The sequence below is a fragment of the Ostrea edulis genome, chromosome 4 (assembly GCF_947568905.1).
Source record: "Ostrea edulis chromosome 4, xbOstEdul1.1, whole genome shotgun sequence".
Lineage (NCBI taxonomy): Eukaryota > Metazoa > Mollusca > Bivalvia > Ostreida > Ostreidae > Ostrea > Ostrea edulis.
In genome coordinates, this window is record NC_079167.1 from 75,405,631 (window position 1) to 75,421,611 (window position 15,981).

A 15,981-nucleotide genomic window follows, 5' to 3' on the forward strand; every position below is an offset into this window, starting at 1 on the left:
ATGAGAAAATCAGCAAATGAATAGAGATAATCTCTACATACGTTCACTGAAAATTTTGTGATCCATATGGGCGCCGCCATATTGCTTTGTTAATTAGTTGCTTCTAGAGTTATTCTTGTTTTAATTGGAATGCCGAAAATACAAGACTGACGTGCAATTTGTAATTCAAATACTTAATAGTTTATTAAAAATGAATGGTTTAATTATCATTGTTACAGTTTTAGCCAATCATCAAATAGAAAAACAGTAATACAACTAAATAGATGAATGTTGAATTCATTAGTTTTTTTAAATATAAGAAATAAACACTATATTTACACTTACTTCATTACCACTTCGAATTTCTTGGTTAATTTTGTTTAGTTTTAACTGTCTTTTAAATTGCAAATGAAATGTATTGTTTTTTATAATTGTTTGATTTGAAAGAAAAAAGTTTAGGCTAAATGTGATGTGACAATGCACAGTTTTCAGCGGCTGGTGTTATATTCCCCACGTTAAATGAATAGGTGGATCCAGTAGTTATCCTCATATATATCCACCTTTAATACTTGTATCTAGATGTTACTAGGGGGTTCAGTGCAAGGGGGATTTCATAAATGATATATATTTTTAAATGAATTATAATTTACCGTACTTAACGGAATTATAATTATCACTTAATTGGGACACGCCAATGACCATTTCATGCTTCACTCAGCCCAACGGTCACACCGTATATACATAATATCATACTTGTTTGTAAAAAGTAATTTATAGATAAATTTGAAAGTACCTATGCGGTGATCTGTAAAATAGATATTTCATCTTTATTATATTAAACTCAAAAGCAACATCTAGAAGTTATGTACACCTCATTTCTAGCACTATCTGTCATATTGACCAATCTATTACCAGTGATTTTTTTTGGGCCAAAATGCCACCGATATTCGGCTGTTTCCCCTCACTAAAATTAGCTATTTTTTCCCAATTATATATGTATGTTTTTCCCAATTTCAAATCTAGGGAAATTAGGCCATTTAAAAAAAAGGTTACCGTATATTGCTGACAAAGAGTAAATACGTTTTTCTCTTCAGTTTTATTCTCCAAACCACTGCACATGCAAAAGGTTTTGTAAAGAATATGTAAAACAATAGAGGCATCCATATAAGCAGATATGCAGCGAAGTATAGAGTTTCCAGATACACATTAAGCCATATTATATTGTTGACATTTAGTTTGACCGCCTTTATATGTAGGGTCAGGATAATAACAGAAAGTGGCCAACAGTATAGGGTTTTACTAAAATCCGAAAAATACAAACAGGAGAGACATTCTGAAAACTTTATTATTAATATAATATTTAGATCTACAAGATTATGGGTACAAATGCTGGTGAATTAATAATTTATTATTTTGTTTATGAAATTAGACAATAAGTATTTCTTAGAAAAAGTAAATAATATCTATACAAGGTGTGACTTCCAATACATATTTAATGTTAAATAATGATTTATTTTACGATTTTAAATCAGATCTGAAATAAACCTCAAACAAAAAAATTGTTATTTGATTATTTTATGCATCTTTACCATTTTAATTTACTATGAATGATTTTTCTCAATTTGAGGAAAATGTCGATAATTTTTCCCAATTCAAAGGGATTACAGGTGAAAGAATAAAATGTAACATCCCACAAGTTATCACCAATCATTAGTCATTTTTCGAAGAAAAAAAATATATATATATCAATTTACAACCAATTAAACTTGTTTGAATTCATTTCTGGAATATAAGCCTAAACACAAAACACGCCTACAGTATATTTCTTTTGGCCTTTTTTTGGAACAACCCCCACCCCTTTAAAGTGACCTAAATATCAAAATAAGAGTGGCCATCCTTATATAACAAAGAATTAAAATATGTAAAATTTCATTGCTGAAATTCAAAAGGTATTAAGTTATCTAGAAACCAAGGTGTTACAAACAGACAGACAGACAGTAAAGAGACACGAACAAACATCTCACTTCTGCTGAGGAAGGGACAAAAAGTACTGTTTTAGAATATTGTACTTTAGGAATCTTTTAAAACGTAGTCCGTGTGGTACATCTGTACAGTGTACAGTGTACTTCTAACACACAAGAGCAGGATGGTAATTCAAAGTGAAGATATTGAGAGGAAATAAATGTTATCATATGGTAGCACAGCTTTAAGAACAAACCAGTGCACCCGGGCCCCCTCCCCCATTTTAGATTAAAACAAGATTAATTCAATAATTGTTCAATGACTTTTTTTTTTACTACTAGCTGTTTTAACTTGTATGTTTCTTAACCCATTATTAAGTTGCTATTTACTAGCTGTTTTAACTTGTATGTTTCTTAACCCATCATTAAGTTGCTATTTACTAGCTGTTTTAACTTGTATGTTTCTTAACCCATCATTAAGTTGCTATTTACTAGCTGTTTTAACTTGTATGTTTCTTAACCCATTATTAAGTTGCTATTTACTAGCTGTTTTAACTTGTATGTTTCTTAACCCATTATTAAGTTGCTATTTACTAGCTGTTTTAATTTGTATGTTTCTGAACCCATTATTAAGTTGCTATTAGCTGTTTTAACTTGTATGTTTCTTAACCCATCATTAAGTTGCTATTTACTAGCTGTTTTAACTTGTATGTTTCTTAACCCATTATTAAGTAGTTATTTACTAGCTGTTTTAACTTGTATGTTTCTTAACCCATTATTAACTTGTTATTTACTAGCTGTTTTAACTTGTATGTTTCTTAACCCATTATTAACTTGTTATTTACTAGCTGTTTTAACTTGTATGTTTCTTAACCCATTATTAACTTGTTATTTACTAGCTGTTTTAACTTGTATGTTTCTTAACCCATTATTAAGTTGCTATTTACTAGCTGTTTTAACTTGTATGTTTCTTAACCCATTATTAAGTTGCTGTTTCGGACTATACAAAGAATCATGCCACCACAACTAAACAAGACAGCAGAACGATAACACAAAACTGACTGAAACATCCCTCTGACTCACAATACATATATAGATTGTACCAGGCATTAGCGTATTTGGCTGTGTTTGGCTGTTTGTTGTAAGTAGCAGCCACTATGGAGCAAGTCTCTAATGGACTCATGGTGTCTTTCCTTAAGCAGGCAGTAATCAGTTTCTACACAGAGGTAAAAACCATGGGTAATAATTACTAACACCTTACAAATTTTTTTTATTATTGCAAAGCATCGCACAAATTTGAGCAATAGGGAGGGGTCTGTACATGACGATGTGCATCTCAAATCAGGTAAAATCTATGATGAAAGGCACCAAGTCAAAATTGAACCTTGCATGCTGAAATATCTAGATTCACGCATGGCATAATCAGAATTCTTGACTATCATTAAGGGCAGTGGCATGTGTAGATCAATATCAATTATTGCTGTGGTGAGCAGTTTTGTCAATATCCCTGCCTCTCCGCTGAATGTCCGCTTTACACAGACAACCCCAAAGACAACCACTAGAGAAAACAGCGACTAGTGGGAGGTCTGTTTAGGTCTTAATTAGACAATCTACATACTGTCCAATGAGAAATTGGTTTTGACCCAAAAGTCACTGACTGAAGTCTTAACTGATTGAACAAACTCCTACATTGTAGGTGATCAAAGATCACTGTCATCTTCCATGGTAACATTATAGAGGCTTATTACAGCTTAATAAACAAGAGGCCCATGGGCCAAATTGCTCACATGAGTCACCTTAGCCCATATTTAAACATTTTCCCTATATATTAATTCGCATGTAAAACTTTGATCTCTATTGTGGCCCCATCCTACCCCCAGGAGGCCATGATTTTTACTAACTTGAATCTGCACGATGTCAGGAAGCTTTCATGTAAATGTAAACTTTTCTGGCTCAGTGGATCTTCAGAAGAAGATTTTTAATGATTTTCCCTATATATTTGTATTAAAACTTTGATCCCCAATTGTAGTCCCATCCTACCCCTGGTGGTCATGATTTTATCAAAATTGAAATTTGCACTATGCCAGGAAGCTTTCATGTAAATTTCAGCTCTTCTGGCTCAGTGGTTCTTGAGAAGAAGATTTTCAAATGACCACCCTATTTTTGCATTTTTGTGATGATCTCCTCTTTGAAGGGGGCATGGCCCTTCATTTGAACAAACTTGAAAGCCCTTCACCCAAGAATGCTTTCTACAAAGTGTGGTTGAAATTGGCTATTTGATTCTGGAGAAGTCAAAAATATAAAAAGTTTGCAGATGGACAGACAGACGGCGGCAACAGGCGATCAGAAAAGCTCACTTGAGCTTTCAGTTCAGGTGAGCTAAAAAGTTGTAAACAGGTTTATCACTATGGTAACCAAAATCATTCCAAGACTTATACTGGGATATAACCCATGGAATCTTTTTTTTTAATACATACTAGGTGAATGACTACAAATTTGTAATCCAAATGCATGTTGTGTGGTTATGCATCCTACATGTCAATGTAAAGAACTGTTTTATTTTAGTGCCTTTGTGGTCTTCTTTATAAGACCTGTAACTCGTGAGTTTATTTATTATCCATTTAGGAATAGGCATATACAATGTATACAAGAAAATATCACAGACAGAAATACATTTAAAACGAGAGATCTTAGGTACAAAGGAAAACTCTTTAAACTATTTGATATTTAGACATGGTGGACATAATGTCTACATCTAATAGGCAAGGATTACCCATCAAAGTCAAGTGGCTTATTTCCAACGGGGTCCTTCTAACCTTGTAAAATGACAGTGTTCAAAATTGGTTTAAAACTTGGTATAGACCACAGGTCTATGCCAAAACAAGATGGCATAGACCTCATCAAATTGGCATAGACTGCAACATTGAAAAAAAATAACAACACAAAATTAAAACATTGTTCTTACTCCTAATGTACTTTTAAAAAAGCATATTTGCTTTCCATTTCCATAACAATGTCCTCCTTTCCTCGTAACGTTTATCAGACGTTGACTTTAGGGATAACTCAATTGATTTAAACTTAGAAAATTGGCATAGACAATTTGGTCTATCTCAATTACAATTGGCATAGACCAGTGTCAATTGACATAGACTCGGTCTATGGTTAATTTCAAACACTGAAAATGACATACACAATGTATTATTATAACAAAAAGAGTGATTATTGGGGAGACAAAAAAAGGATGAACGACATTCAGAGTGAAAACCCTAGTACATGTGTAATGTTTTATATCCTAACTTAAATACAACAGTTCTGATTATTGATAATTCCTTGAATGCAGAACCATAAATAACAACTATAAGTGTACATGTCAAGGTACTGAAGTCAATAATACAAAAAGTCTGCCATTTTCTTAATTTCATTGAGTAAATGATTTTTTAACTTCTGATTTACGGTCTACATGAAATTTTATTGCTTATTCATTTGATTTCATCTGACAGGAAGAGATTTCCAATATTTAATGCCGTTATAATAGAAAGTTTCGGATTCCAGTACTTCACATAAAAGTTTGTAACTTAATGTCCAGCATCACTATATCCCCATGAAAACAGTCAAATAATTCAAGGTCCATTCAAGAAATAAAGAATACTTTTAAAAAGTTCACAAGGATATGAACTTGGTTTATTAAATCCAATCAGCCAGATGATTTAAATAGGTCCATCTAAGGAAAATTATTTGCAAATAAAATATGTTTCAATAATTTTGTTGAAAATGATTTCAAATTCATAAAATACATGCATTCAGATGCACAAATTGATACGAATATACATTTATTCCAATTGATTTTTATGTGATATCCTGTGAATCCTGTAACAATAGCTACAGGCATACAGATTTTACCCATCTGTCTTCCACTTCATTATCATACTAATAGCCTTTAATTATCCAGGATTGCAAAAATTAGCATACAATTAGTTTTCATTGTGGTCCTGCATGACATTTAATCTGTCCAACTCCTTGCATGGATTTAAAGCTAGGACCTCTTCATTTTGCAACCTATCTATAACAGCTGAACATGAATTGAATTCTGAATAAAAATGCTTAACATAGGACTTGGGTTCTGCTGCCTAAGGGCTTATAGTCCACCTTGTAAAAATATGTATGTGTGTACCTTATTTGGAAAAATGTTGTAAATCAAAATTTCAGCATTCCAAACTTGTTTGAAGGTCCACAGAATTTTGAATTTGATAGAGTTGTAAGAAAGCTCTGTAAAACTTTACAGCAGAGATTGGACAAGCTCAGGATACCTGCTCTTGGAACTTAGTAGGGTATCCTAAAACATTACACACTACACACATACACATTAAGAATGTGTACAACGGAAGGGTTTTCATGTCCTTAAGTGTTTTAAATTGTCTTAAATACTCAATTTAAAAGCTCTACAGAGCTTGTGTTGATTTGTTGAATGTATTGTAGAACTCAATTTAAATGAAATTGACTTATTTACTCACTCACTTAAGGTTTAAAAAATTGTGAGTTATTTTGAATTTAACAAAAGCCTATGGGCCTAATCGTCATCTGAATATCACAAAACAAAGAACTGAAATTAGAAGTTCTAAAGTGTATCTTTTAAACTCGGAGAACCATATGTCTTCATTTTCTTCTACTGTTTTTTTTCAATAAAAAATCAGAGCGTAGCAAAATATTTTACCCCCTCCCTTCTCTTTTATTTAGGGGGGAGGGGGGTCACTTAGATCTTTGCCTAATGACCATGGTTCAGGGTCATTAAACACTTTGTCACCTTTACATGAGCTAACATTTTAAGCAGTGCCCATTACCTGATGGACAGATGATGACCTCATTTCAGGTTTAGACACATTTTTTAACATTTTTTCTATATTACTGGATGAAGAAACCATAAGCTCTGTAAATCTTTCTGGAAAGAAAATCACCTCACTTTTATAGGTATGCTACACCAGAGAAATTTGATATGGATGAAAAATGGAGGATATGTACAACAATATTTTGAAATTGAAAATATTTAGATTTACTTTATTTAGTCAAAAAATGCAGTTTTAGTCGAAAGCAATTCGAAATTTTTTTTAAACCCCTACTGGACTCGAACACACGATCTACAATTCAGCAGTCGACATGCTAACCTACTGAGCTACTCAGCTAGGCGATGACTTTTTAAATGAATAGACAAATATTACTAATATTCATATTTTCATCCATGTTTTACAAGGAAGTCAGCAATTATGACAATGTAGAGAACATCCTTAAAAATATTGCAATGATTGGTGTTTAGAAATTAATACTGATAAGACGAAAGTAGTCATTTTTAAAGAGATAGTAAAGCTTATTTTGAAAAAAAATGTTTCCCTCACCCCAAATCATGTTATTCTTCTCTAATATGATTAAAAATTATATATCTGAATGATATTTTTAAACTTTAAAATGACTGCATTTTGTCTGATATCATGAAATGAGTCATACACGTCAAATCGCGAGAGCATAAATTTGCAAGTGTTCTGTTGATAAAGAGTTTTTATATGTATGTTAGCAATATGAAAATAAAAGTGAATAATTTTATTTCGCGAGTGATGCTTTCCGCAAAATTACGCAGCAATAGATTCCTCGCATATATTTAGGTATTTCCAGTACTACATATTGAATGTGTTAACAGTACTACGTATTGAATGTGTTAACAGTACTACTTATTGAATGTGTTAACAGTACTACGTATTGAATGTGTTAACAGTACTACGTATTGAACGTGTTAACAGTACTACGTATTGAATGTGTTAACAGTACTACGTATTGAACGTGTTAACAGTACTACGTATTGAACGTGTTAACAGTACTACGTATTGAATGTGTTAACAGTACTACGTATTGAATGTGTTAACAGTACTACGTATTGAACGTGTTAACAGTACTACGTATTGAATGTGTTAACAGTACTACGTATTGAATGTGTTAACAGTACTACGTATTGAACGTGTTAACAGTACTACGTATTGAACGTGTTAACAGTACTACGTATTGAACGTGTTAACAGTACTACGTATTGAATGTGTTAACAGTACTACGTATTGAACGTGTTAACAGTACTACGTATTGAACGTGTTAACAGTACTACGTATTGAACGTGTTAACAGTACTACGTATTGAACGTGTTAACAGTACTACGTATTGAATGTGTTAACAGTACTACGTATTGAATGTGTTAACAAATATAAACATTTAAGTGTAATATCCTCCTCCTGTGTTTCATTTAAGGAAGCAAAATCTGATTTTAAATAGTAAAGCTCTTAAGGCCTCATTCAAACTTTGTAAAGAAATTTCCTTTCTGACTGCCCATTCTATGTTGAAGAGAGACATATGTTTTTATGATATGAATCCAAGCTCAATAAGAGCTGTATCTATTTAACAAATAAGGATGAATTTATTTGGTTGATGATTAATGAAAACAAACCAGTCATTTTCAAATTGAGTGAATATCTACATGTATAGTTAAAACTTTACGGGGAAAAAAGGTAATGTTTAATATAAAACTGCAAAAATGCATCTAGTTCATTATTCCTATGTTGGAATAACGCTGGTCAGGTGTTGTCCATTTACTTTTGTAAACACAATATTTGCAAACTTCTCTCCCCATATGCTGTATGTAGTTTGTAATTAATTTTGTAATCTTTTCTGAAGCTTCAATCTTTATAAACTGCCTTTTCTGTTATGCCCTCTGGGCCCAAAATTGAAATAAACTTATAATAATTATTATCATGATCATAGTCTGATCATAAGCAACCTATTTTTTTTTTTTTTTGGTCAACTTTGTACTTCCATTACATTAGAAAAAATTAGTCATAGGGGCACATATGGTAAATTGGTCAAAAGTATATAAAAAAAAAAACCATTTAAAGTTTGGGAATAATGACACATATTGCATAACAAGTCAATAGGTGTAAGACATCAAAATGAGAGAGAGAGATGGTTGATATGAACCCTATGAGTGATTTATGAGTCCTTTATACATTATCAAGGATTTTGAAATTTTGTAATATACAAAGCCAAATATGTCCATTCTAACCTCTTTGGGACCAAGGCTGTTTACAAATATCCAAGTACATTAAAAACTAAGATGCACCCAAATCATATGAAAATATTCTGTTTGTATCAATTCAGATTTCAGAATGTTAGGAGTGGTATAGCTACAACAGGGGGAATAACTCTCACAAATCTGATGTTCTTTACAACAAGCATCCAATCTCCACTATAAAATTCAAGTATCCAAGCCGTCCAGTGAAGTTTATCAATACCATTGTAATTCTTTAGGGATTTCCATACATACACACACTGGTAGCTGACAAGATTTCTTTTCCTTTGAAAACCCAGCTCTGATACAGGCTATCTTTCGGCAATAAAAGAAATCAATGAAAAGCCAACACAGGCAAAAAAATGAAGAATTGAAGAAATGCTCTGATTTGAGATACAGCGGATCATTCATAACATCCAGTGCATTTGAACTATTGATTAAGTGTCGTATGATGGGCAAGTGATGGATGCAATGTTGGAAAACATTAATAAATTGGCCAATAGGGACCAACATGAAGGAAAGTAAGATTAGTGATGTTACTATTCTTAGTTTTCCAACATGAGATAAACAACAATGGAACCTCAGCCCCTTTGTCTCTATACAGAGGAATACATTTGGATTTGGTATTAAAAATTAACCAGAAAAACCAGAGACCAGTCCTGTGGTCATTTATTCCATATACCTGAAATTATTCATCAAGGGACATAACTGCTATTACACCACGATCCTGTCTTTCTAGCTCTTTGATATAAAAAAAAAAAAAGAAACTCTGCATCTATCACTTTAAACACACAAAAAATGTGCTTACTTATCAAGCTAAAAAGATATGTTTACAGTTTGCATATGATATCACTTACAAATGTATAGAACATGCACCTGTTGTGCAGAACATCATCAGGGAAGGAATTCCTTGTGTTTAAAGTTACATGTGATCTAAATCTTTTTTCATACTGTAGCCGAGTAATTTTAGCTGTTTTTTTATGGTATGTACACAAGCAAGAGAAACCAAACAACAAAATTAACAAACAACAAAAATTTAATGTCATAAAACTGTATGAATCCTTTAAATGGAATTAAATCGTGTTATTCAAGAGTTCCTATTTAAGCTGTCCATATAAACTGTCTAGAAGTGCTTTTGTCCTATCAATGTTATTGAGAATGTGATTTAATTAGTAAAACTGCTTTTTGTGTCCCATATTCTGTCATTGTTCAATTCCTCAGTTTTCTTCCAACCCTTTTGCTTGGGAAATTTTTTCAATCTCATCCTCACAAGCAGTGTCTAAAAAAAGGCGAAGATAACGAACAGTGATCAATCTCATAAATCCCGCTCGCGCTGATACAGAAAGTTTCCAAGTATACTTTCAGAAGGTCGGTGGTCTCTTCCCAGGTACATTGTATCTGGGTTCTCTCTTCCACCAATAAAAACTGGGTGCCACCAGATAACTGAAAAATTGTTGAGTGTGGTGGAATACATCAATCAATCATAACTTCTATAAGCAATACAAAACAGAGAATTGGAGTTAGGCAAACACGGACCCCTGGATATACTAGAGGTGGGATCGGGTGCTTAGGAGGAGTAAGCATCCCCTGTCGACCGGTCACATCCGACATGAGCCCCATCTCCTAATCAGGTAAACGGAGTTATCCGTAGTCAAAATCAGTGTGCCAAGAACGGCCTAACAATCGGCATGAAACACGTCAGACAGCATTTGACCCAATGATAGGTTGTATTGGCAAACTAGATCGTTATAACGACCATAGAATTTGCAAAATGCTGATTTTAAACGCAACTGTTGGAATCCCTGCACCATCAACTTGTTTGACAGTAGCTTGCCTCGATTTAAAAACTGATTACACGTAGACTAAAGAGTCATACACTCAATCCTGACTGATCATCTAAAATACTGCAAGCCAACCAAATTCAATGCATTATCATGTCTGTAAACAACTTGTACATGTCTGTAAAATGAGAATTCTGACATTGGCATCTAATATGGCAACTACCAATAAATAAAATGAAAAGAACCCAACCAACACTTGCCTCTTATAGATGCAATTTGATCACCCTTGTTGAAGAAGGTCATTATGCGAGAGATTATGGCGATCAATCTTGGACAAATCAAACAGGTATAGTCCCAAAGTTTTTCTACCAAATCACTTCTATCCTTTTATACAAGCATTAGCCAATAAAAGACAATAAAGTAACTTAAATACAATTGAAAAAGCTATACTTTTCGTACTGAGAAAATTCTTTGATGTGTAGGTCCTACTTCATGGATAAACCAGTTTCCAATTTTAACTGGCAGAGTGTTCATTTCAATAATAGGGCAATTGAAATAATAGAGGGCGAAGCCTTCTCACGGCCCTTCGGGCCGTGAGAGCAGAGCTCTCCCTATAGGTAACACGTATATACATGTTTAAAAGGAAAATATTGTATAGGAAAATAATGAAAAATTAAACCATACCTATGGAACTTGAAAAGTTTGGTCCCAATGGCGTCGATTCGAATACTATCGCGTGGACATGTATTTCTCCATTTTGAATTTCGTATACACAAATTCACGTCGTTGTGAGATGTTGCATAAAATCAGTAAAAGCATGTAAATCTATTTTCTTAATCATATAGACCCTAAAATCACTCCTGGTCTCGAGTAACGCAAAATTCATAACTTGTCTAATCCTATGTTTATGAATTTGCTAAACACCGACGCTGAATATGACGTCACAATGCACTGTTTACATAAGTTGCATATAGTTTCCCGCGTTCAATGAGTATTCGGATTAACTTGAAATGTCTAAAGTTAGAATACTTTGATTGAACTCTGTCCTAACACGTTAGGTGCAACCTTCGGGATATTTTTTGTCTTGTTATGGATCTACATACTAATGCTGATACTTTTTGCTTCGCCCTCAAACACGGTCACGCCGTAAAGCATATTATAACTCTAAGTAATGGATAAATATTCTCATTAAAAAATCTACTTTTATTATTGGGGATGTATCAATATGATGATTTCAAAAGGTTGTCTGAAATAAAAACAAAAAAGAGCAGACGAACTTTAGCAAACACCCACATTTTGGAGTCGTAAATAATGTATAGGTAAGGCTGCCTCCGGGGTGTGGTCTTCTTGGACAGTTGAAATGTATAAATATCTACATTATCGATCGTTTGAGTAATGAATACTTTCAAGCTTACCTTTAAGGGCTAAAAGGTGTTCTTTTTCTTTCGTGCCTTCCATGGTTGGTGGTAGTGTTGTGTGTTAAGTTGTACCAACTCTATGTTGGGTATTAGGTAATTTTAGTCCTCCATACATAAAACAGAAAACCTGGATAAAATAAAAATTGGCATTATATTAATTTATATTTTACATGTTATGAATTACTATTAAAGTTAGGTCAAACGGTCTAAATGTAAACTGTCGAGCTTATAATACGATTCGAATGACTTTATATTTTAGTTACTGTGAATCGAAAAACCGGAAGTAAATGAAACCATGTCTCGAGGAAATTCAGAATATGATCTGACAGACGCAAACCAAGTGAAAGATTATCTTAAGAATGTCCTTATTGAATACCAGTATAGTTGTTTTAAGAACGAAGACCCTACAGGTACAACATTTCTAACTTTTAGCGTATTTACAATATAATAGTAAAAATTCTGTACCCTCCATTCGGACCATTGCGTAACCTAACTTTTCCTATATAACTGAAAATAACTCATTTGCGGAGCAAAATTTATTCAGGTTGTGTACTTCCAGGTATTGAGTTCCAATCTTTAGAAGAATGATTTTTGATGCCCCTGAATTCGAAGATGCTCGCGAAGCTCAGTGGTTGTCGTTTACATTGTAGTCAGTAACTGTGGTCTGTCTGGCAAAACAGTATAACCTTGGTCATATCTTTTACACCATTAGAGTTAGACCTTTCATATTTGGTATGTGCATTCCTTGTGGCAAGACCTTTCCATCACCACCGAAAGCTTTGACCTGGTGATCTTAACATTTACTTTTGACCTAATTATAGAAAATTTGAATGTAAGCCACATCTTTCAAATCGTAAGAGATACTGCTTTTATATTTAGCACGTGTATTTTTTTTTGGGGGGGGAAAGACCTTTCCAACGATACCAGATTTGTTAACCTTGTGACCTTGACCATTGACCTAGTAAGTTTTTGGAAATAAAAAATACGACAGTGTGTTACAGTTCTACTTTGTTGTTCAGTGTTGTAAACGAGGAGCATCAGTGTTTCACAAACACAGCTTGTTTTGTAGACAACTAAGTCAATTTTTCATCGTTGTTGTTAAAGTTATCAGTTACAAAAGCTATGTTTAATGCCGATTACTTAACTTACAATGCTGTACTTATGACATGCCAGTATGAAGGGTTGCAGTTCATAAACTCGTGTATTTTTTCAAAAAAATTATTTTGCATATTTATATTTTACTGTAAATTCTGTCAAAATTCACAGCCATTAAAACAGTTGTATCATATTTATCAAGTAGTTTTGCATTTATCTGTACATGTACACTGTACATTGCTTTCGTAATGAAACACCTATCATTACAATTTGTAAAGATATCAAAGGCAAAGAAATTGGAAATGACAATCCAGTTTACATGCCAGGTTTAACAATTTAAAAACACTTGAACTCTCCCACAACCAATTTAAAATTACCGATGATGTGGGTGAAAATCTTTTAAGATATGATATTTCAAATTTCAATAAAATCTAAATGATTGGTAATGATTTATGATATTCAGAATCAAACATTTAAATGACCTATACCTTTGAGCATTAAACATGCTAAGGGTGAAATCCTCCAGCAGTCCAAGAACCTTTTAGTATGCATTTACAGTCATTTGATATCTGATGATAATAGAGTTTTGAATTTTTTCTAGGATGTCATCGTTTAGGGTATTTCCATGGTTATGTAGACATTGATAAGGAAGATGCCAAAGAAAATGCCAAAAAAATATTTAAGATGAACTGCGAGAAATACAAATTTGGTCAAAGCTGTGATTCTCTGGCTGGGATGTATCTTCATGAAAAAAAATGTGAGTCTTTACATGTATTTTAATTGATGTTATAGGATTGAAAGTTTATTACATATTTGAAAATGTACAATATCTACATACAATCTCTAAGATACAGGAAATGGAATTTATGTCCTTAAGGTAATGCCAAACTTGCATTATTATCTGATAAAAGTTTAGAAAGTGTATTTATTTTCATTTATTAGAGTTCAAACTAACAAATGTAGAAAATTGCATTTTTTTTTAAACAGCATTATCAAAATTTCACAAAAGCTGGTTATAATGATAAATTAGTATTCATAACAATTATATGAAACTGTTTCTTTACAAAAATATACAAAATACTTGTTAAAAATAAAGGAAATCTATTGCATAATGGACTTTATGAAGAAATGAATGAAAACAAGAGTTATAGCCCTTGGGTTCAATATTTTGAAACACATCATTGATTATTCATATTATATATAACTATTTAAGACTTTTGAAATATATCATGTTCAACAAGAATTTTTACAATAAGTGTCAGAAAGGACTCCCAACAAAATTTATATCCCTATCATGCATAAATCTAAACAAATCATTTATTTTTCTAAATCTTGTGGCATATGAAGGTGAAATTACTTTATGTTAACTTATAGTATGGTGATTTTTTGCAGATTTGTCAGAAAAAGGACCAAGAGATAAAATTGTAGGGTATTATCAAAAGGCCTGTGATTACAGTTATTATTCAGCTTGTAAAAACTTGGGAGTTCTGATGCTAGAAAAGGGTGACCTCTGGAGGGATTACCACGACACAAAGAAAGGGAGAGAACTTTTACATTCGGCATGTGACAAGAAAAATGTGGACAGTTGCTACCTTCTCCAAAAACTCTACAGTAAAAAGCATCCCGAAAAAACATTGAAATTTGCAATAAGAGGCTGTGAGTTAGACGATGGAAGATCCTGCCTCACAGCATATCAGATGTATTTAAAGGGCTACGGAGTGGAGAAAAACCCCGAACTAGCGATGTATTATCAAGATAAAGCCAAATACATCAAGAGACACAATATTGCATGTAAACCAGATGAATCTGTAAGAGTAACTATGTGACAAAAAAATGTAATAAAGATGTTATTGAACTTGACCTTATTTTATATGATATTAAATAATGACAAGGGAATGTACTTTACTTCATATTTTGTGAAATTCAATGTTCCTGATAAATGTTTCAGGCCCCAAGGTAGGACTATGTTGAACACATACTAATTCTGTAAACTATAAACTAAACTAAAGTATTTTCAGCTGTAAATAAGGTTTTTCCAATTTTGCAGGTTTATTGATGTTGCAAACAAGTACTATTTGTAAAGGTGAATTCTTGTAGAATACATGTACTTATCATACATGTATGTGTCTTTTAACTACAAAAAGTTGATTTGCAAAATTTTGATAATAGATAGATTAGATGGATGGATGGAGAGAGAGAGAGAGAGAGAGAGCAATTTGATGTAATTTTGAAAAAGAAATGATTTTAGATCACCTGAGTGACTTTAATAGGTGACTTACTATGGCGATTGGTTTGGTAACATGTAAATGTCATCAACTTCTCCTCTGAAAACACATTGACATTTTTAAAATCAAATTTGGTACAGAATATTTTTGGGATAAGGAGAACTGAAATTGTTTATTTCAAGGTTAATGCACCCCTGGGGCCTGAGGGGTGGGGTCAAAACCTTAGAAAATGATGCTGTTTACTCATGGATGTCTGGGTCTACGAACACTGATTACATAATAAGAAGAAAAAAGCCCCAATACCAAAATTGTGAAATTCAAGGCCCCTGTGTCGGGTGCTGGTACCATGATGGATCTTATGGTACTGAAAATGTGATTTCTTCAAAAACCATGACTCCTGGACCAATAGCCAAAATGAATACACAT

At 32.9% G+C, this 15,981-nt stretch overlaps 2 protein-coding genes across 2 annotated transcripts in view; one reads left to right on the forward strand and one right to left on the reverse strand.

Moving 5' to 3' along the window:
* The window catches only part of LOC125668281 (trafficking protein particle complex subunit 13-like), a 66,327-nt gene extending 53,964 nt beyond the window's left edge, over positions 1-12,363 (reverse strand). Inside the window, exon 1 of the mRNA XM_048902208.2 lies at positions 12,233-12,363. Coding sequence (XP_048758165.1) covers positions 12,233-12,275 — 43 coding nt within the window. The 5' untranslated portion in view covers positions 12,276-12,363. The remainder of the gene's footprint in view (positions 1-12,232) is intronic.
* A 129-nt stretch (positions 12,364-12,492) lies between these two features.
* On the forward strand, positions 12,493-15,185 carry LOC125668282 (cytochrome c oxidase assembly factor 7 homolog). Its single transcript, XM_048902211.2, has 3 exons — positions 12,493-12,645; positions 13,932-14,087; positions 14,723-15,185. The coding sequence occupies exons 1-3, from the start codon at positions 12,531-12,533 to the stop codon at positions 15,154-15,156; spliced, it is 705 nt and encodes a 234-aa protein (XP_048758168.1). The 5' UTR covers positions 12,493-12,530; the 3' UTR covers positions 15,157-15,185.
* The last annotated feature ends 796 nt before the right edge of the window (positions 15,186-15,981 follow it).